This window comes from Furipterus horrens, unplaced genomic scaffold (genome assembly GCF_987537825.1).
Source record: "Furipterus horrens unplaced genomic scaffold, mFurHor1.1.pri manual_scaffold_2, whole genome shotgun sequence".
In the NCBI taxonomy this organism is placed as follows: domain Eukaryota; kingdom Metazoa; phylum Chordata; class Mammalia; order Chiroptera; family Furipteridae; genus Furipterus; species Furipterus horrens.
Window position 1 is genome coordinate 132,226,130 of NW_028327172.1, and position 23,915 is coordinate 132,250,044.

Genomic DNA, 23,915 nt, shown 5'->3' on the forward strand with positions numbered 1-23,915 from the left:
TAGATTAAAAAGGCTAATTTTCATAAAATGATTGCCAGATGGTCCTTGTTTATGTTAAGCATAAGAAAAATTCTGCACTCTTGGCTAATATAGCTTTTTATTAATCATAACAGTATTTTTCTACTTAATAAATTTATTTTATTTACTTCAGAATGCAAAGAAAACAGAAAACCTCAATGAAAGAAAATTTTAAAAACCTAAAATACTAATATTCAAGAAGAATCATCTCTGCAGTGGATCCTTCTAATTTTTGCTCATGTCTATGATATATAGAGATAGATCAATTATATAAAATATGTAATATATACACATGTAATTATTGTGCATAACCATATCTCACAAAACTGATCACATAGAGCATATGTTATTTGTAATTTTCTTTTTAAAATTACAAACACATACTGGATATACAGTTCATTCAACTGTTCACTTAATAAACATCAATAAATATTATGGAGCCTTTAGTTTTATATGTTTTAACTACATAATTATAACTTATTATAGTATCGTCTAAGTGATCTTCATGTGTTACATGGTCTCATTACCATAAATAATTCATACCTTCCCAAAGCCCTGCATGCTGGAGAGAGGATTTTCACCTTCATACTTTAAACTTTGGTGTTGATGACTGTCAATTCACATCCACAAGAGTGGAGAGACTACACAGTGTCTGCGTACCATAGTTTCAACAATAGCTACCAATTTTATAATCACTTTATATTTTATAGAAATGTTTTTACAAATTTTTCAATATCTTTTTCACTAGGACCATTTTAAGTAGCAAAATCGCCAACAAGAATCATACAAAATAGAAGCATTTGGCACTAAGTAGACCGTATATGGGACATGTGTACACAGTGAGAACTGAAAGAAGGTGCAGAATTGCCTTGTTCCACCCCAGAGGGAACCAGCTCAGGTGGCCTCAATTTTTGTTGCTCTATGCACTTCTGAGAATGATCAGGAAAGCTCCAAGAGTGTTGTTTTTGTATTACAAATAAATTTTAGCATATAAGCAAATGCTCAAATATGGAATCCTGAATAACCAATGTACGTATACTTGTCTTTGCATTTACGATCTATCTCCGAGCCAGCATCAGAGCTGTTGGCTAAATCTGCCAGCAGGTGGCGAGAGAGACCAACTAAGGTTTAAGCTCAATGAGGATCTGCTGGTAGTTGGTGCTTTTGCAATGCCTGTTCGATTTTAAGGGATTTTATTTTTGTTTTATTTTTAAACATTTTATGAGTCATTGGGAGGAAAGAAACAACAGGCAGCAAAAATAAGCAAACACTAGGGAATTAGGAAGCTTAGGACGTTTCACAGAGTTTATGCAGTGTGGAAGAAAAGGGCCATAGTGAAAACTTTATAACTAAAAGCAGTTTTTGTCAGGTAATTGTGTCCTAGGTCAGTATTTTTCCATAACAAAGGTCAGTCTTTACCTTAACTGAGTCTGTCTGTTATCTTTTTGCATCTATGATATCATGCCTTTGGAATATCCAATTTTCTTTTACAGAACCCCTCAAAGCACAGGCACCGACCCTGGAAGAGACCACAAATCCCATCATTGTTATTGTTAGCGTGTTAACTGATGACTATTTACTATCTTGTACCCACATATATAAAATAAGTATGTGTCGATCCATCACTTTACTTTTTATCCAATACCAGAAGTCCCCGCACCCACCCCTCTTGCTTTCTCCTGCCTCCCTAATCTATCACCGATGGATTTCTTGTAATCTCATTATGCCTCCTCTTTTGATTGCAATATATAAAATAATGTGCTAAACTGCCATTCTCTGGAGCATTTCTCAGTTGGTTGAGGTTTTGCTTCCCAGCAATTGCCATCAGTTTGGCTCAAATAAAGTCACAAACTTTCTCTACAGGTTTGAGTATTTCTTACATTGACAGCAGGCACATCCTTCATCCGTTTCCTACTTGCCTGTTCACAGGGTACCCGAAAGCTCTGTGTGTGTGGCTCCTGTCTCTCAGGCCCTCCTCCCTGGGACCCTGCTTTTCTCTAGATAGCCTGACTTCCCCACTCCAGGGCCCACAGGCACAGGCTCCACGGGGAGGGGTGTACGCTTGTCCCCTTCAAGGGGCCTGCTTGTGTCAGATGGCTGGCTGGTGTTTCTGCGGACTTTAGAATGGGGGAGAGGTGCTCAGCTCAATGAATATCTGTCCCATTGGGCATTTTGTCCTTTTGCTGGAATGGAAACCTGAGGATTCATGGAAAATTAGAGGCATATCCAGCATGGAAGAAAACAGCCTAAGCAAAGTCGTTAGACTTGGCCGTATGTGTACAGACATTAGGGATGATTGACAAAGAAGGTGAAGCAGGAAATTAGGGAGAAAGCAGGAAAAAGAATCAGGTAGTGAGAGCCCTTTTTTCAACCACATCGTGGGACCCGGGCCTCTTTAATGACAGCCTGGACTACCTACACTGCAGATGTCTAACGGGTCACTGTCAGGGTTACACGCGCCTAAGTTATCACTTTCTTCTTTGAAGGGAAATGGGAACTCCTGGCTGTAATGGCAGCACAAAGTAGCAGAGCACTCTCATTCCTGCTGCCCTGTCCTTTGTCCTAGTGCTTCCTCCCCTGGTGTGACACATGAGAGAAGATTGTTATTTTTCCTTTAAATAGTCAGTGTTCCTTTAAAGAATTTCAGCCACGGGGAAAATATCTTCTACATCTTCCGATGTTTGTACAGTACCATTTCCCCTGCTCTCCACGCCTCACTGTGCATCTGGGTTCCCATGGGCACCGTTTCTCCTCAAGCTAGAGAAATTCCTTTGGCGTTTCTTCATTGAAATGTTCTCTTTTTTCTTTTGTCCCAGTTTTGTAGTTGCTTGTTGAAACAGTTGTGTTATGATGGCTGCTTTAAAACACTGTCTCATGATTCTAATATCTGGGTCATCCTGGTGCAGGAATCTCTTGCTTGTCTTTCATTCAGTTTGATGCCTTCCTTATTCTTGGTATTATGAGTAATTTTTAATGGAAATCTGGACAGTTCAGGTATTTTGTATTAAGTTTTAAATCTCCTTAAGTGGTCTGATCAAAGTTTATAGTGTGGCAAATTCAGAGAATAGAAGAGAGAAGATAACACAAGAACTGTAAGACAAAGTGAAAAAGTGGACTTTGAAAGTTTGAAAGCATAGTAAATGCTTAGCTTTTTTTGAGAGTTCATATCCTATAATTAATTCCTGGGATGTCAGCATGTCAACCGCAGAGGCACGGGGAGGAAACAAAACAAAATAAAACAAAACAAATACACAAAAAAGTCAAAGCAGTAGTAGATTACATTGTTTGAACTGTATCATTTTTTATTTTGGGGGGAAATGATTGGATTTAGAGACTTTTATTTCCTGATTCAGGGACTCAAGCCATATTGTGACTGACCAGGGTAAGGGGCATAGAATAAACCAGACACCTCATCCTTGAGATTTTCTCCAATCATCAACCAAAATTAAAAATGGAAACATCCTCAGACACTGTTGTTACTATTCATCATAAAATGGATAATCTGGATGATCAGCAAAACTAAAAGATAAAAAGAGAGTCTTAGTCAAGTAACTGTTTCTGTGTTGGATAAAGAGAGGTTTGTTTTAAACTGGCTTAAGTATAAGTATTAATATAATTTTCTTTTTGGAGAAGTACAAACACAACTAGTTTTATAATACCCTGTGTGGTTGCATTACACTGTAATAAATGCATTGTAAAAAATAGATATACTTTCATTTCAGCACCTGCACAAAAATAAACTAATATAGTCTATTATTGGCAGGTATATAATTCTACAGCTTAAGGAAATGAAATTATTAGTGTTGCTATTTTAAACTCTCAAGAGGGCATAAATGAATTATTCCTTCTTTTAAAATAATGGCAAATTGTTTTAATATATGAAGTTAACAAATATTTCAAGATGATGATGAGGAAAGTGATAAAAATATCACCATTGTTCAATTTCTTCCAAGTACTCAGAAATAATTTATCTATGACTTTACTGGGTGAAAAATTATATATTAGACCTAGAGCTGGATACAGTGGTTATAAATAAGTCAGTTCAACAGAGAGCTTCTAGTTAGCAAGGGAAGTAAACTCACTCTATAAACATAATCATTTTTGTAATAGAAAATGCTAAATCACTGAATAATTATTAAGTAAAATTACCGATACTGTTAAGGGTTCTTCTATTCTCCCTTCCTCTTACCCTTCTATCATTTTGTTATATATTCACTCAATCAATATTTATTGATTATTCAGGGAAATTAGCTTTTTGAAAAACCTGCCCTAGGAATCTAACATTCTGTGGTCAACAAAAAATAACCAAATAGGTTAGTGAACTATGGTATGTTAATTAGGGATAGTTGCCAAAAGAAAAATAAATCAGAACAGAGGGAATGAAAATGTGGCAAGGGATGGATTTTTAGATAAAGTGACAGAGAAAGTATTACAGAAGTGACATCTGAGTTAAGACTTAAGGAGGTAGAGGAGTGAACATCCAGCTACCTGGAGCAGGAACATTCTAACAGAGAGAACAGCCAGTGCAAAGGCCCTGAGATAGACTTAGCATATGTGAAGAGCAGTGAAGGGCTCATTGGAGTCAGAGAGAGTAGTAGAATGTGGAGGCAAAAATGTAGGGAGGGAGCACATTGTTGGCTCCTGTAGATCGTGTAAGGAACATGTCCTTTGCTCTGAGTGAGATGACAGACCACCAGATATCACAGGGAGGGGTATCTGATCAAGTCTACTATGTAACCTGTTGGCTCTGGCTACTATGCATGGGGATGAAGTAGAGAAACAGGGAGAACAAAGAGCAGCCAATGACTTGATATTAATATGAGTGTATTTGGTATGTGTATGTGTGGAAGGGGCCCTGCAGATACCATCATGGGTGATAAGTTTGAGATGCTTGTTAGACATCCATGTAGAGCTGAGTAAATGGATCTACAACTCTGGGTCCATGGCCTAGGTCTGGTCTGGAAGTAATTTGGGGGAGTCTATATTTAGATGGAACTAGATGAAATCACCAAGTATGTGGATGCGTATAGAAAAAAGAAGAGGTCTGGGGTTGAGCTTAGGTCATTCCAATGTTAAGAGGTCAAGTAGAGAAGGAGAAACCAGCAAAAGACATGAGATTATGAAATGAAATGGCCAGCGAGGAAGTGAAAGAGGGAAGGGGGAACCAAAACAGCCAGCCATAAAGAATTAACCCTTTGAGTGCCATGTGTAATTCGAAATTTGGATCAACATGAGAAAAATTATATCAATATATAACCTGAGGTACAAAAAAAAAGAGAACAAAACATAAAAGGCAAATTATTCCATTGTTATTTACATTTATAGTCATAGAAAAAAGAGTCACTGGGAGCAACGCTGGCACTTTTGGGAAAATTTGTCAGCATCGTTCACAATGATATTGGCTCTCAAAGGGGTAAGCTAAGGAAGTGTTGCTTAGAGGGTAAAATAAGGTGAATGAGAATTCTGGTTTCAGCAAAGGGGAAGTCATGGTTAACCCTGATAAGATAGCTGGCAATGTGGAGACCAAATGCCTGACTGTAGGTTCGAAAGAGAATGAGAAGAGAGGCACTGGGGGCACAATTGTCCCCATCTTCAAGAAACTTTTATACAAGAAGAAGCAAAGTGCAGTTGGGGAGTGAGGTCAGATCAAGAGAAGATTTTTCTTCAAGGTGAGCACACATTTGAATGCCTCGAGGAATAACCTTGTGGAGAGGAAAACACATATGATGTGAGCAGAGATGGGCTTAGATCAATGAGTATGACAGAAAAAGAGAAGGTCAAGAGTTGAGGGAATATGCAAAAGATGTTAAAAAATTGATTGATCCTGGAACTTAAGTAGCATTAGGAAAGGGGAACACGAGGGTAACAGTGTAAAGGATACCTGACAGTTTGAAGAAAAAATAATTTCCAACAACTTCCCTACAGGAAGAGGGAAGAGAAGACACTGCCCTTGTGGACTGGAATAAACTGAATTCATCACTGTCCTGCTCCCAGTGTCTTCAGTGAAACAAGCTACTTACTCAGTATATTTGAAATAACGAATGTTCCTGTTGAGGCCATCTAGAGTTTTTATATCCTCTGGTGTCAACTGGAAATCAAAAACCTATCAGAAATGTGAGAAGATCAATTCAATTTCCCTGAGGAAATTACTCCTCATTGCCCATCCCACCTCCCAGACACAGACACACAAGTAGGAATTTGTGTAGGCTTTATGAGAAGGTTGTCATGAATCTGGAGGTCATTCCCTGGCAATTCAGAGACTTCTATGGGGCGGCTGTGATTATAGCAAAGGAATCCTGGAAATATTTGAGACTAAATCTCACCACATCTAACTCCCTCATTTTGCAGCTGAAGAAATTAAGAGATTAATTACCCAGGACCTTGCAGTTGGGTTAAAAACCAGGATCAAGACAAAACCTAACCCATTTTAGTGTTCTTTCTAACCCCCTACACCCCGCCACCCTGCAGCACTTGGAGGACCGAACAGTTAAATACAGCGCTTCTATGAACAGAGTACAAGGAGACAAGCTTTGTCCCAACCTGCATCGAGATCTCACCACCAACCTGCACCAGGGGCAGTGCTGTGCCTGTCAGTCCCTGCTGCCCACAGCCCACATGCACCTGGAAGTTCTCTCGCATTCTCTTCTCACTGAAGCTCTTGGCCAGGACCACCACCCCCCGCTGCAGCTGGTAGCGCAGAGCCACCTGAGCTGGGGTTCGCTGGTGCTTTTCAGCAATGGCATTGAGTACTGGGTCCTCCAGGAGAACTGGGTCATTCTTGCTCACCCTGGGAAGGAGGCAGAGATGCTGTGTGTCTGAGGCTACATATCCATTTCACTAGGGGCTGCTCATTCAGGCTGGTGTTGGCTAGTCCTCTAGAATCTTCCTCATTACCCCCTGGCTATCTCAAGGTCTGCTTTTGCTTCTGTTGGTAAATTCAAGGAAGAAGAACAAGAGAAAATAAGGCAGAAAGGGAAACAGCTACTTTTTTTTCACTTTTAAAACATTTCTGAGAAATTTAGTAAACGATAGAATAAGTAAAAGAAATTGTCCAAACTAATAACCACCATCATAAAAAATAACTAGCTAGCTCAAAAGAACTTGATCTTTCAAAAAAAATTGCTTTGAATTAATTCTCTCAGTTTTGTCATCAAACACTAAAAGATTTATCATTTGTATTTCTCTTAAAGAGATAAACTAAAACCTACAGAAGGCATTGCTTGTCTCACATCACTCAAGTATTAAGTGTCAGAATCATGGCTTGGGCTGGCTTTGTCACTCTTCAAAGTCCAAACTTCTGAATTTTATGAACATTTTAACCAGTAATGATATTATTTGCTAAAGTTTTATTGAGTCTTTATAATGCAGGCTAGGGGAAGGGTTGATAGAGATGAATTATTCCTGTCTATCCTTAATTTCTCCCAGAAGGTACAGCATTTATATGAGAGTAACTTTCTAGAAACTGTTACCAATGCTTCCTGGGGTCGGAGCCCAGGGCAGCATATGCAGTGAGGACAATGTCCCTGGACTTGCAGAATTCCAGCAGTTTTCTCTGGTTGAGGTACAGGTGACATTCCACCTGCAAAATTCCAAGCAGAAGCACTACAAGGAACATCAAGTACTGTGTTACATAGTGGAGGGCTCACAATACCAGAAATTTTGTGTTTAGCAATACAAAGCCATTGTAATCAAACTGCCTGGTACTGGCACAACAATAGGCATATCGATCAATGAAACAGAACAGAGAGCCCAGAAATCAACCTACACCTTCATGATCAGTTAATATTTGACAAATGAGGAAAGAGCATTAAATGGAATCAAAACAGTCTCTTCAATAAATGGTGTTGGAAAAATTGGTTAGGTACATGCAAATAAATGCATCTAGACCACTAATTTACACCATACACTGGAATAAACTCAAAGTGGGTTAAAGACTTAAATGTAAGTCAGAAAACCATAAAAATCCTAGAAGAAAGCAGTAAAATCTCAGACATCTCACATAGCAATATTCTTGCCGATATATCTCCTAGGGCAGGGGAAACAAAGAGAAAAAATAAAAGGGACTACATCAAACCAAAAAGCTTCTGCACAGCAAAAGAAACCAACAAAATAAAAAGAGAACCCATTAAATGGGAGAATATATTCACCTTTGACACATCTGATAAAGGGCTCATTTCCAAAATATATGAGGAGCTTATATAACTCAACACCAGGAAGACAAATAATCCAGTAAAAAAATGACAAAGGACCTAAATAGACAGTTCTTCAAAGAGGTCATACAAGTGGCCAATAGACATATAAAAAGATGCTCGATATCATTAATAAATAAGAGAGATGCAAATTAAAACTACAATGAGGTATCACATCATACCAATCAGAATGGCTACCATCAATAAATCAACAAACAACAAGTGTTGCCAAGGATGTAGAGAAAAGGGAACCCTAGTGCATTGCTGGTGGGAATGCAGATTGGTGCAGCTGCTATGGAAAACAGTATGGAGTTTTCTCAAAAATTAAAAATGGAACTGCCTTATGACCCAGAAATCCCACTACTGGGAATATCCTAAGAATCCCAAAACACCAATCAGAAAGAACACACACACCCCTCGGTTCACAGCAGCACTATTTACAGTAGCCAATATCTGAAGACAGCCCAGATGCCCATCAGTAGATGAGTAGATGAAAAAGATGTGGTACATTTACGCAATGAAATACCATGCAGATGTAAAAATGAAGGAAATCTCGCCTTTTGTAACAGCATGGATGAACCTGGAGATTATTATGCTAAATGAAATAAGCCAGTCAGAAAAACCCAAGTAGCATATGATCTCACTTATATGTGAAATCTAATAACAAAATGAATTGATGAACAAAATAAGATCAGAGGTATGTATGTATACATGGAACACTGGCAGATTTCAGAGGGGAGGGGAGTGAGGGGAATGAAAAGAAATTAGCCAAAGAACATATATGCATACATGTATAGCCCATAGACACAGACAACAATACAGTGAAGGCCTGAAAGTGGGATCTGGGTAGAGGGGAGCAATGGGGGTGGGAATGGAGGGGTATCTGTAATAGTGTCAACAATAAAACATTATTTAGGAATACCAGCAACATGGGAGTGAACACATGATTGTCAACAACAGCTGTGCCACTGAAGCTTCTAGAGGTTTAACTCTGCCTAACTGCCCAGAGATTGCATCAAAATATTGATTAATGAGCTTGGTGTTTATGAAAGACAAGTTCAGATAATGAGATCAGAGATCTCTCAGACTCTCAGGCTAGAAACCATGGTGATATCCATGGGTTTTCCTCAGGTATTAAAGCTTTTCATGCCCTTATGAACTCCCTTCAACCAATCAGCCTCGAGATGACCAAATTCTCTCTCCCCTTTAAAGCTCAGGTAATGTCCAGCTTCTCCCTTAATTCTTCACCAACTACTCCAGTCAACCCAACTTTCTTTTTGCCACAACATGGATGGAACTGGAGAGTATTATGCTTAGTGAAATAAGCCAGGCAGCGAAAGACAAATACCATATAATATCACCTAAAACAGGAAACTAATGAACAACAAAAACAAATGAGCAAAATTGAACCAGAAGCTTGTAAGCAAGGAACAGACTGACAGTGACCAGAGGGTAGGGGAGAGGGGGAAAAGAGGAGAAAGAAGGGGAAGGCTCTAGTCAAGGAACTAGTATGAATGACCCAGGGACATGGACAGCAGTGTGAGGATTTACTGTGGGAGAAGGGGTTGGTGGGTAGGGAAGAACAATGTGGGGAAAAATGGGACAACTGTAATAGAAAAACAATAAAAATCAAAAAAAATTTCTTTCCTTTCTCTTAATTGGCAGTGTCCAAGTGGAGGTAAACCTCCCAAGAAACAGAGAGTGCAACTTTATAGAACACTTATTTGTATTTTTTGTCTAAAAATAAGAAAAATAAAAAGCCTTACTAATATTTAATATATAGTTTGACTATCATCCTCTCAGTTTGCATGAAGAAATTTAAAAGGCAATAGGCCTCCGCTAGTATGGCTCCGTTGGTTGGATGTGGTCCTGCAACAGAAAAGTCCCTGGCTCTGTTCCTGGTCAGGGCACATTCCTGGGTTGCTGGTTCAGTCCCAGGTCAGGTGTGTACAGGAGGCAATCAATCAATGGTTCTCTCACATCGATGTTTCTCTTCCTCTCTTTCTCCCTCCCTTCCCCTCTCTCTGAAATCAAAATAAAATATAATTTAAAAAATTATAAAAGGAAATGAGATAATCCAGGGAGTGTGGGCCCTCCAATATGCAGAAGTGTTGCCAGTCATTTCTACACTCCTGGTTTCTTTCATTATTCTCCAAGACAAGTACATGTATGTTACTCATTAAAGTGGATTTATCTTAACAAGTAGTCTTTTTAATTTAAAAAATGTATGGTGCTAAAATACACACAACATAAATTTACTACTTAAACTGTTATTCAGTGTACAGATCAATGGTATTAAGACATTCATATTGTTTGGGAGTGATTTTGGGCCATCAAGAGGCCCAATGTTTTTTGTGGCACAGAACTCAAGAGTTGTTAGACTTAAAGATGAATCACCCACTTTCTTTTACCCACAAGTGTTCCAACTTTACTGACCTTTTATGAGATAAGAAAAGTCACTAGTCTGCTAGCTCTAAACTTTTCTCACAAATCACCAGGACACCTAATAGATGATGCTCCATCCTGATCCTTAAATGTCTTTATATATTGTTGACTGGTCATGAAAAACCTCGTGTTGTCAAGCCCAAATGTTGTTGACTGATAATGAGATAACTCATGTTTGCACTTGCATTAGCTTATACAATTCTTAAAACTGAGAGTAATATAGGATTTTGTTTTTAAAATGTGTAAATTGCTTCATTTTTATATTCAATTACAAAAAAATAGCCAATGATATGGAATAGATTTTGTATAAAATTGCCAGTCAACAATGTTAATACAGTGGCATGGCCTTGGGAACAGTCTTCAACAACTAGAAATACATTCTACTCTCTCAAAGCAGCTAATGTCTGAAGGTGCAATAATGAGGGCAAGTACCATTGGACACTTGTGGAAATGAGAAAAAGTAAGCTGAAGAGGAAGGAGAAGTCAGAGAGGTATTGGTAAGACTCACCTGGTTGCAGACAGGCTTGTACTTCAGCCCTGACTTATTCAGGATCATCTCCAGCTGCCTGCAGTTAAAGTTGGACACACCAATTGACTTGGCCAATCCTGCGTCCTTACACTTCTCCAGCGCCTGGGGAGGAAGGGGTTATGTGCTCAGTACTTAGTGCATCGCGGGCACTCAATAAGTATTTATTAAGTTGTTAAATGGATGAATGGTGACAACTGAGGCAAAGGGGCATTCAGGGACTTGCCTGGTTCTACACAGGTGGCAGAATGAGATTAGATCCACCTTTCCTGAATTCCTACCCTTCCTCTTTCCTTGAAGGTGCAGAAGCTGTACTCACCTCCCACATGGTGCAGAGATCCACTGTGTCAAAAATGATTTTTCCATGTGTGTCTTTTGGGAGAATCTCCTCACCAGGCTGGAACATAGGAAGGAAGAGAAGGATCAAAGGCGGATTTAACAGCAGGTGCACCGGGCGCACGCCCTGGGCCCCAACTTCTGAAGGGCCCCGTGAAACCCCAACTTTACACTTTTTTCTAATGACACCAAGTTTGGTTTCATTACTACGCTGCACAGAATATGGTTAACATGTATTTTTATTTTCCCTGTCTCTCTCTCTCTTTTTTTTAAGGGGCCCAATATTTTCTTCTGCGCCTGGGACCTCAACCAACCTTAATCTGCTTCTGAAGAAGGTTGTAAAATGTAAAGTTATTTCTGGCTTCAGCCAAGCTCTTTGGATCCTGTAAGTCTTGAGGATAATGAAATAGTCTATCCTTATTTTTGAAATTAATTTTAAGGTTAGAATAAGGGAAGGGAAGTATATTTAGAAAGTACACTTCCTAGAAATGTCTTCAGCTGCTAGAAGTTTAATAAATATTGTTTGTGTCAAAGACAACTTGAGACACCCAGGAGAGAGCCTGGGTGGAGTCATGATCAACAAGCTCCTTGGTCCTGGGCCCCCTCCCTTCTCGCTTCCCACCAGGAGATGGTCAAATGAGAGGGTGACCCATCAGATTCTCAAGGGCTGAGTCTCATTCTCTTTGAATTTCCTGGGTCTCAACTGACCTAAGTGGGCATGGGGTTCTGATTCAGGAGCATGGGGCATCCACAAGATTGAGGCAAAGCCTTTGAAACAAGTGAACTCCTATCACTCTGGGGTTGAAATAGTGAATTTAGATGAAGATAGTTTCAGCAAAAAAATAAAAAAGGAGAATCTTAAAATGTTATGTATGTTTCTTCTCATTTTTGCAAACTATACCATCTCTTCTGTTCAGCTACAATTTTAATATTGATAAGCAAAGTAAAATAACTTTTGCTAACCTTCAAAGCTACTGGGAGATGAATAAGAAAAAGATCCACATAGCTTAGCTGAAGTTTCCTCAATGACAATTCCAGGCCAGTTTGGACCAATTCTGGGCGGGAAAAGGTGCCCCACAGCTGCAATAGTTGAAAGAGAAGGGGTATGAGATTCTTTCTTTTTTTTTTTTTTTTTGTCTGTTTATTTATTTATTTATTTATTTTTAGAGAGAGGGGAAAGGAGAAAGAGGGAGAGAAACATCTCTGTGTGGTTGCCCCTCACTTGCGCCCCCAACTGGGGACCTGACATGCAACCTAGTCATGTGCTCTGACTGGGAATCGAACCAGCGACACTTGGTTCACAGGCCGACGCTCAATCCACTGAGCCACACCAGCCAGGGAAAGATTATTTCTTTAAGAGATTCATAAAATAGTAAATAAGCATCAACAATCATAATCCACTTAGAGTAGATGTGAAGTGACAATCACCCAGTGAATCTCTTAATTTTATGATCATGATAACTTATTTTCATACAAAATTAAGACAATGCAGTAAATGAAAATATGGTTCTATACAGAGGTTCTCAAATTTTAAAATGTAAAACCATTATTTGGGTTTCTCGTTAAAAACATATTCTTGGGTACTACCTCCAAACATCATAAATTACAATTATCTGAGACTGGGCTGGGAAATTATATTTTAAATGAGAACTTCATTTGGGGGGTACTTTAGTTACCTCATTTTAAGAAGTAATATTCTAAGGAAAACTATGAAAATTATTAATAATATGGAAACCAACAGATCCTATGAAGAGACTAAAAGATGAGAGTAAGAAGGTTAGCGCTATAGCGATACCACCTCTAAACATAGTCATGTGGAGGGATTCATATTCTGGAGCTTGAAGAAATATCCATTTACAGCCCTGCATAGGATTCACTTGCATAGACCTCAACTGTCTCTGCAGAGCTACTTCCCCTCAAATGTAAATGTCTTTTCTCTAGCAGCAGTCAGTTCAATGAACACTATGGAAAAATTTTCACATGGGTTTCCTTTTCCATTCTGAATTAAAGACCTAAATTCTTTTTCCCCCCCCATTTTTAAAAATTTTGTCGGTGTTCAATTACGTTGTCCCAATTTTCCCCCCATTGCTCTCCCCTGGCCTGCCCTCCCTTTCCTACAGTCAATCCCCACCCTGTTGTTCATGTCCATAGGTCCTTTATACTTATTCCTTGTCTAGACTTTTCTCCTTCTTACCCTCCCTTCTGGTCGCTGTGAGTTTGCTCCTTATTTTTTGTCACTGGTTCTATTTTGCTCATTTGTTTGTTTTCTTCATTAGACTTCACTTGTAAGTGAGATCATATGGTATTCATCTTTTACCACCTGGCTTATTTCACTTAGCATAATACTCTCCAATTCCATCCATGCTGTCCCAAAGGGTAGGAATTCCTTCTTTCTTTCTGCTGGATAGTATTTCATTGTGTAAATATACCAGTTTTTTTGATCCACTCATCTAAAGATGGGCACTTAGGCTGTTTCCAGCACTTGGCTATTGTGAATAGCACTGCTATGAACATTAGGGTGCATAGGTTCTTTTGAATTGGTATTTCAGGATTCTTAAGGTATAATCCCAGCAGTGGGATCACTGAATCAAAAGGCAGTTCCATTTTTAGTTTTTTGAGGAAAATGCATACTGTTTTCTACAGTGGCTGCACCAGTCTGCTTTCCCATCAATAACGCACTAGGGTTCCCTTTTTTCCACATCCTCACCAGCACTTGTTGTTTGTTGATTTGTTGATGATAGCCATTCTGATCAGTGTGAGGTGTGTCTCATTGTGATTTTAATTTGCATTTCTCTGATGGCTAGTGATATTGAGCATCCTTTCATATGTCTATGTGTATGTCTTCCTTGGTGAAGTGTCTGTTCAGGTCCTTTGCCCATTTTTTAATTGGATTGTTTGTCTTCCTGGTGGTGAGTCTTATACATTTTGGAGACCAAATCCTTGTCCAAGGTATCATTGGCAAATATGTTTTCCCATATGGTTGGTTCCCTTTTCATTTTGCTGAAGTTTTCTTTAGCTGTGCAGAAGCTTTTTAATTTGAGGTAGTCCCATTTTTTGTTCTTTCCTTTATATCCTTAGCCCTAGGAGATATATTGGCAAAAATATTGCTGCACAGGATATCTGAAATTTTACTGCCTATATTTCCCTCTAGGACTTCTATGGTATCATGACATTTTTAAGTCTTTTATCCATCTTGAGTTTATTCTGGTGTATGCTGTAAGTTGCTGGTCTAGTTCCATTTTTTTGCATGTACATATCCAGATCTCCCAACACCATTTATATTCTTTTATTTTTGTTTCAGCTATGATGTCAGTGGATTTGAAGAATAATTAGGATAAAATGGGTCAAGAGTTTAAGTAAAGTACTTTTATAAACATGAATTTCATCCTCATATCAATTTTGTGAATTTATTTCTACTTCATAGGAAAGAGAAATAAATGTTTTTGTTGCCCACATAACAGGGTGAGATAAAATGGCTTAAAGAGAGTATGACACATTTTTTCATTATAAAGTTTCACAGAGCCAAATATATAAAATATTAAGAAACTAAAACTTGTTATTAGTTTCCAAAAACTTCCTTTTTCTGACTAAATTGCATTACCTCATATGATAGCTAAGAAAGATTAAGTCACTTTGTCAAAACTTAAGTATATCTAAGTTGGGAAAGCCAAATTCACTTCTGAATTTAAAAAAAAATATGACATCATATAAGAACAGTATTTTAAACATTTAAAAATATATCAAATGCTTTTCTAAAAGCTTTAAATGTACTTTTTATGTAACACTCATGAAAATCCTGCGAAGTAAATATCTTCACTTTACAATGAAGTTTAAGTAAGTTTAAGTCCAAGGTCACACACTTAGTAAGATTCAAATACAGGAAGTCTGACCACAGAACCCACATTCCCAACCAGCATGCTCCTAATCAGTCTTCCATAGCCCTAGGTCTGAGAGTGAATCCAAATTAAACCAATGAGAGGAGAAATTTGCCAAGAAACTATTTAGCTAAGAGTGAGCTTCCCACAGATACATATGCAACTCTATAGAGCACCTTTGAAGTGAAGAATATGTCATCTCTCTTCACAGTACCATCAGCAAGCTTCTTCTGGAAGGCCCTCCCAATCTCTTCTTCATTTAGGTACACATAAGCTGAATCAATATGGCGATAGCCAACATCAATTGCTGTATCGATGGCTTCTTCCACCTTACTCTTAGCAACCTAGAAGAGCATAAAGACCCACTTGATTCAAGAATGCATAACCAATTCCATAAGCAGAGCTAGTCAACAGAGCCTATTGCTTTTCTAAGGGCTAGGAGCTAGAGGTGACAAAGTTAACTGTTGACTTATAACTGGTGATAAGTGTTTAATAACTGACCCTAAAGGAAAGTTCTGATGTGTAGAATTTGCCAGTTTCTATGGTGAAAATTCTACCCCCATGGCTAATTTCAAGCTATCAATATGGGGAAAACATGCTCACAACAGAATCTTGTGATCCTACAAACTGGGCCCAGAACATGGCTGGGTTTAACCCTCTACCTCTGGATTTATATTCTCTATGTGATCTCTAGATTTGCACAACCTTTAGATTTACATTCCTAAATTAATTCACTCTATAAGTTTATTAAACTGGTTTCATCCCAGAAACCCAATGCTAAAAATTATCTATCAACACAATAAAGATGTAAATTTATATGGACTATATTAGTGATTTACCTATGTAAACTTGGAGAAACACCTCAAACAACATCTGAGGAAGGAAAAAAGTATAAAGGAAAATAAATTATTTTTTTCTTCAGAAATATCTCATAATTATTTTTTGGTTACTAAGCTGGTCATCAGGCAATCATTTCTGCTTTACAACTTTCTTATTTTTCTTAGCTGCCTACTTTTCTCCTGTCCCATCAGGCTGAACTTTATAAGTTCTCAATTACCCCCTTCTACCTAACCCTGTGTTTAAAATGTCTTGGTTACATTTTTACATTCTCAACTCCTGATGAGTTAACTGGTCCCATGGAGATTACCTGACTGTTCACAGACCAAAGACCCAAATCAAAGGAAAGCAATGCTCTGTGCCAGTGTCCTTGCCACAGTCCTCAACATTCACACCACATGGCTCTTGTGCTAAAGAACCAATCCTACAACTTTCCTTAAACAGCCATAAACTTCACTAAGAACCACTAAAGCTGAGCTCTTGTAAGGTTGCAGTGCTTGAACCAAAAACATGCATGGAGTTCAATCTTCCAAAAAGAGAGAGAATTTCCAAGTGCCACTTGGCCCTCCCCTTGGCACACAGCCTGGCCACTGAGAGACTATTGCCACCTCAGACCACCAGGTCCTTTTGCCATGGAGATTGTTCTCAATATTCTGAGTAGTGACAAACAGGGACAACTTGGACATTAGAATTTACAGAGAAACTTCATCACAAGCAAGCTTGCTGTGAAATCTCTGATCTATGGTTACATGACAACTGGGTTCCATTCAGTTTAATATACTGTGAAATGGCTACAACTGGACAGAGGTGAGAATAACAGGAACACACTTGCCCACCCTCGAATTGCTGAAAGGTGACACCCTTCCACCTCCCTTGATACAACACTACTGCTAGTGTGGTCCTTGGACAAGCAGCAGCAGGAATCACTTGGTAGCTCTTTAGAAATGTAGACATTTGCGCCTTCTCCCTGATCTATTCAATCAGAAACTTTGTGAGTGGAGCTCCTAAACCTGCATCTCTAACTCCATCCTCGGATATTTTAGGCCTATTAAAAGTTGAAAAGCACTGATTTGCTACCCAAAATAACCTAACCTGGAGCAAAAGCATCCTGTCAATGAAGAAACAAAGGCCCATCTGAATCCCCCCAGTTCACTCAGTGGCTAGTTCTGATCAGGGCTTTACTTGCTCCCCCTCCATCTCCAGTGCCATTATGGTTACCTCATGAGGAGCTGAGGTGCCAAATCCCAGAACAGGCATGAAATGTCCATCATTCAGTTTCACAGAAAAGAGCCTTGTAGCACTCATCTCCTGTTCACTCTTTTGGTTAAGCAAACTGATTTTCTTTATTAAAAGAAATTTGCAGAGAGATGAAAACAGCACAATTACTATTTTTAACAACTTTAATGAGGTATAAGTCACATACCATAAAATCACCCTCTTAATTATACAATTCAGTGGCTTTTAATATATTCATAGAATTTTCACCATCTCGAAAGAAACCCCGTACTCATTAGAACAAGTTCCCATTCCTCCCTCCCTTTAAGCCCCTGGCAACTACTTTCTTTCTCTATAGATTTGTCTATCCTGGAAATTTTATGTAACTGCATTCACACACTATATGGCATTTTGTGACTGCCTTCTCTCACTTAGCATAATGTTTTTAATGTCCATCCATGTTGTAGTATTTACCAGTACTTTTTTCCTTTTAATGACTAAATGTCACCTGTTTATATGACTATACCACATTTTGTTCATGCATTCATCAATCAATGAACGGTTGGCTTTTTCTAATTCTTGCCTATTGTGAATAATGCTTCTATAAACTTTCATGTACAAGATTTTGTATGGACATACATTTCCAGTGAACATGAGAAAGCTTTCCATTTATTTGTGTCTTCAATTGCTTTCATCATTTTGTAGTTTTTAGTACACAGGATTTTCAACTGCTTCACTAAGTTTATTCTAAGCAGTTTATTCTTTTTGCTGCTATCATAAATGGGGTTGTTTTTCTAATTTTTTCTTCAGGTAGTTTGTTGTTAGTGTATAAAAACACAAAAGACTCTTCTATATTGATTTAGATGCCTTGTATTTCTTTTTCTTGCCTAACTGCTCTAGCTAAGACTTCCATTACTATGTTGAACAGAATTGGCAAATGGGGCATTCTTGCCTTGTTCCGGATCTAGATACTGTCTATGTCTCCCCTCAGTTCTGCCAATATTCACATTATATATTTAGGTGCATATGTTTATAATTGTTATATCTTCCTGGTGTCCCGGTGGATTGACATTTAATTTTTGTTGTTGTTTTTTGTTTATTTGTTTTTGTTTTTAATTCCAGGGAGAGAGGAATGGGAAGAGAGAGATAGAAACATTGATCAGCTGCCCTCTGTATTCACCCCAACTGGGGACCAAACCTGCCACCAGGCATGTGCCCTGACCCAGCATCAAACCTGCATTGTCATAGGACAATGCTCCAACCAACTCAGCTTGGGCCCTTTTATCGTTTTATAATGCTCCTCTTTGTTTCTTGGGACAGTTTTTGACTTAAAGCCTATATTGTGTGATATAACTATAGCCACCCTTGCTCTCTTCTGGTGTTTTTTTGTTTTGTTTTGTTTTGTTTTTTGTTTGTTTTTGTTTTGCACACTTTTTCTCTCCCTTTGCTTTCAGCCTGTGTGCTTTGCTCTGAAATCTAAAGCAGTCTATTGGAGACAGCATATAGTTGAGTCTTGGTACTGTTTGTTGTTTGTTTTAATTCACTCAGTCACTCTGTCTTTTGATTGGGGAGTTTAATCCACTTACATTTAAAGTAATTATTGATAAGGAAGATTCTACTATGCCATTTTGATAGTTGTCTTCTGTTAATCTTGTTCTTTCTTTTGCTTTAAAAATTTTTTTTTCAATTACAGTTTACATTCATTGTTATTTTGTGTTAGTTTCAGCCATCTGTCTTTTCCTCTCTTGATGTCTTCCTCATGTTTTGTTGATTTCCTGTAGTGATTTCCTTTTAATTCTTTTTCTTTTGCATAACTTCTGTAGGTATTTGTTTGTGATTACCTTGGGGCTTATGTAAAATATCTTACAACGGCTAGACTACACTAAATCCGTTGTAGTTTCAAGGCTGGTAAGACAGAAACTATAAACTTTGGTCAGCCCCTGAGAAGATGGAGCCCTGAGTGCATAAATCAACTTTTTTCCTCCCAGGGGAAGCTGAAATCTGGAGCTTTGTATCAGCTTACTCTGTGCTGAGCAGAGGGAAGGATCTTTAGTGTCTGCCAGCTCATGCCACCATCTTCGTCTACACTAAGTGGCTAGACTGTACCAGACCTATCAGAGATCCAAGATTGGTGAGGAAATGCTAATTCTTTGGGAATCCCTGGAGAATTAGATGAACTGGAGATAAAAGGATAGAAATTGGGAGGTTAAAATGCCACAAAACTCACTGCTCTTATTGAAATTCAGTGATTTTTTTCTTGAATTATTTTGTCTTTGGTTAATTTACAGTTTTTAAAAGTTGATTTTGACTATTTTAGCCATTGCTTAATTGTTCCTGTGGAGATCACATTTTCAGAGGTCTTTATTCTGCCATTCTAGAAGTGATTTCCTGTTGCTGTTTTATGTTTATATTTTATTTTAAAAATTAAAAACAGCCCTGGCTGCTGTGGCTCAGTGGATTGAGCGGCGGCCTGCGAGCCAAGTGTCACTGGTTCAATTCCCAGTCAGGGCACATGACTAGGTTGCATGTCAGGTCCCCAGTTGGGGGCGCGAGTGAGAGGCAACCACACAGTGATGTTTCTCTCCCTCTCTTTCTCCTTTCCCCTCTCTCTAAAAATAAATAAATAAACAAACAAATAAATAAATTTTTTAAAAAATTAAAAACATACACAAATGAAAAATAACATAGTGAACCTCCATCCATGTACCCATCACTCTGCTTCAACAATTATCAGCATTTTTATAATAGAAAAAACAATAAATAAAATTTTTAAAAAATAATAACAATAATTGATGCTTTATGTCAAATGCCATAGCGTAAATGTGGCTTCCTTCAACTTGCTTTTGGAATCTCTAGGAATTCAGTAAAAGTAGAAAATACAAAAAACAAAACAAAACAATTATCAGCACTTTACCGATATTATTCCGTCTCCCATATTTGTTTTGCTGGAGCACTGCAAAGCAAATCCCATGTATTACATCATTTCATCTTTAAATAAATCACTTTTAATCTGATGAAGTGATACAATATTTGCTATTAACACAATTTACAAAATTAATAATAATTCATTAACAACACCTTCTATTTCATCCATATTCAAATTTTCCTGATTGTCTCAGCAATATTGTTCTACATTTATATGTATGTATGTATATATAAATTGCCTTTGGTTTACTGCAAGGATCAGATCAGCTGTCTTAGAGAATGTTCTACTGTTCTGTTATCAGATAGAAATCAGTCCTGCAGCAGGTCTGCCTCAGGCTGGCCTGTAGTGTGTAGGTGCTTGATATTGTGTAAGGAAGATTTCACAACATAAGTCCAGGTGATTTTGAGAGTACATTTATTATAGCTTGGGACAGTGAAACAAATGAAGGGTTTAGGGTAGAAGAAGCAACGGGAGAGAGCCTAGATGGTGCTGGTTTGGCTTTCTAGAAACGAAGTGAGCTATACTGAGCTGTGTGAATTCACTGAGAAGTAAGGGTCATAGTGGCAGAAGTGAGCCAAGGCAGGGCTGCTTTTAGCTTACTGCAAAGTCAGAGAAAAGGGGGCCTTGAAGACAAGTCCAGGAGGTAAGGCTGAGACGTGTTGCCACTGCCCCCTGGTCTCCTGGTTGCAAATCATGTGGGGACCCTTACGGTTTAGGAAAAATAAGGTAAAAGTTCATGCCTGAGAAAAGAAGTGGGTATGCTCCAGAGAGCCCACACTGGGCCCTTTATCTTAAGGCTTCTATCTCTTTCTGGGGGGCTGGAATCCCAGGGGTGGTCTCTGGTGAGGGTCTTAACAGAATATTCATTAATTTTCCAGGTGTGTCCTTCAATATGTTGATTCATCAAAATGAGTGTATTGAGGGGTCAGGGTCATTCTCTGGTCGGTTTCATCTTTAACAAATGTCATTGAAAAGGGACCAGACCAAGGCATTCTGCCCTGGCAAGGTCTGGAATGTGTAAATTATTTGCTCCTAAGTGTCCTCAGTTAGGGAATATTAGACTTTGTGATTCACTAGCTGATATAAATTGCTCAAATTGTTTGGCCTTGTTTAATTATTTTCTCTCAGTGTCCCTATTCCACTTGACAAGAAATTTTCCTAGCTTCTTAGTACCCTGCCTCCGTTCCACATTTGGTTCCTTTGTTCTTTCCCTGAAGTTGTCCATCCATCCTTTTAATTTCCTACACATGGGAATTGGATCTAAATTCTTGATTAGATTCAGTTTTTGTTGTTGTTGTTGTTGTTTTTCAAAACTACTTTCTATTGCATCACATCATGAGGCAAATAATGCCTGGATTTCAACTGCTTCCTTAATTTATTAGTTGAAACATAGAACTTCATTAAATAGCTTAAAGAGAAAATAATTAAAGATTAATCATTCTAAGACCATGTTTGAATAATACAAATTATTGGGGCTGTCAAATTACTTTCTACCATGTATCATCCCTAATAATTAGAGATTTAATTAGAAGAGGCTGACAAATGTTAGATTAATTTCTGGATTCTAACTAGCTCTGTTTTAATTTTTCAAGTCCCTTCCTTCTCATGCCAGATTTGGTGCATTAAAACATTCCCCCATTGTCTCCCCCCCCATGAGCATGACAAATTACTAATAAATATATTCAACCTCACTTGGATATATGAAATACACATTAAATGTGTGTTAACTAGACTTCTTGTGGGGATCATTTCACAATATATACAAATATTTAATCACTATGCTGTACAACTGAACTAAGAAATGTCTTATGTGAATTATACCTTAATAAGGATCATGTTTCTATGCAAATAAGTATACATTTAAAATGAAATATCACCTTCATTGATCTGTTTAGAATTTTTAAATGATGTATCCCAATGCTGTTACAATCCATGAGAAAGGAATTTTCATGCTTTGTTGATCATAGTATAAACATTGGGGGCAGCCTTTTGAGAAACTGGTTTGGAAATATGAGATAAGAGTTTCAAAATATAGCATATCTTTGATAAAAAAATATTCATTTTCTAGTGTTCTATCCTAAATAAATTCTCTATTAAAAATATACAAGCAAAGAAGTTTTTTGCAGCATTATTAGTAATAGAGAAAGTTGGTGTATAGTCCAATGATTAAGGATTTCAAAATCACTATAATTCAGTACATCAGTTAAAGTAGGAGGATAATATAACAATAATAGAGTAATATACAAACATAGTAAACAATATATACAAATGATGTTTATCAGATTTTATAATAAAATGGGAAATTATTAAATTGTTAATAAAAGCATCAGGTACAGAGATGTGAATGAAGTAGATTTAACTATGTAAACTATGCATACAAGCAGTATGAAACTCCAAAATGTTGACAATTACTATAATTTTGTTTCATTCCTCTTTTGTTCTCTTATCTATAAGCCAATTTATAAGATTTATAAATGAAAATGTATTACTTTTGAAGAAACAGACTACAATATATTATAAAATTACCTGGATTTGCAGACTTTATTTATTGCACAATTGGCCACAAGGAATTTCCTGGCATGCACCCAGCCTCCGTGTTTAGATTCCTTAAATGCTGTCTTCTCACTCAGCTTGCAACTGTTCTCTCTTCAGACCTCTCTTTGTCCTTTCACTTGGACATCTGATCTTAGCCCCACTGCCTGAAACTGCTTCCGTAGAAATACTTGTGAGAAATTTGAGTTGGGACAAAGTCAGCTGGGCGAGTGCACAGGTCACACCAGAGCTTGCGTAATTCTGAAACACATGTTGGTATTTTGCCCTCTCCAATACAGACTGCCACCTTGTCCCTGCCCTGTGCGGTTACCCCTCAATACTTATTCTCAACGTTCTTTGTACCTGAGTCCTTTTTGGCCCGCTGATTCCCTTACTAAAGCCACTATATCAACATAGTAGATAATGTTAGTGGTTGACAATACCTCACACTGTATGAAACAAAATGTATTACATTGAAAAATTATGTGAAATCATACCTTTAAAACAAGATCTCTAGCTCTGCTTCTCCTAAAGTAGGTAAATAGTATTACTGGTAGCACATTTACCCATCACCAGTTTCCGTATGCAATACTAGTGACCAGAGGTTGCTCTCTAACTCTACTTCATCCTTAAAAAAATTCAGCCAAGACAGAGCAGGCTCTGAAAGGGAGGTGGTAATCAGCACCTGGAGCAACTTCCTGGAGCCCCAGAATGCAGCAGAAGAGCTTTATGGAAGCTCTGTCTAGTGATGGCAAGGGTGGCGTTGAGAAATGGAGGCACTCTGGACAACATGTGGATGATGAGACATCACTGGAGGTTGTTGACCAGAGGACAACAAAATTGTACACCAGAAAAATCAGTTAAGTACGCTGTACAACTAGAGTTAGAAAGAAGACATGGAGACATGGTTTGGCAGTTTTAAAAATCATTTTGAAAACACTCAGTTTCATTTTTCTTTGCTCACCATAGTACTAACAGTCAGGCCTTAGTAAATAAATATTAAATATGAAATTTTA

The 23,915-nt window shown here is 38.0% G+C and overlaps 1 protein-coding gene across 1 annotated transcript; it reads right to left on the reverse strand.

Moving 5' to 3' along the window:
- Nucleotides 1-3,299: 3,299 nt before the first annotated feature.
- LOC150019503 (aldo-keto reductase family 1 member C1-like) lies at nt 3,300-23,081 on the reverse strand. Its single transcript, XM_090266453.1, has 12 exons — nt 22,894-23,081; nt 22,245-22,364; nt 20,356-20,394; nt 17,445-17,567; nt 15,566-15,733; nt 12,478-12,594; nt 11,498-11,575; nt 11,161-11,283; nt 7,488-7,597; nt 6,640-6,805; nt 6,039-6,121; nt 3,300-3,537 (listed from the first exon to the last, which is right to left on the reverse strand). The coding sequence occupies exons 2-12, from the start codon at nt 22,299-22,301 to the stop codon at nt 3,498-3,500; spliced, it is 1,104 nt and encodes a 367-aa protein (XP_090122579.1). The 5' UTR covers nt 22,302-22,364; nt 22,894-23,081; the 3' UTR covers nt 3,300-3,497.
- Between the last annotated feature and the right edge of the window lie 834 nt (nt 23,082-23,915).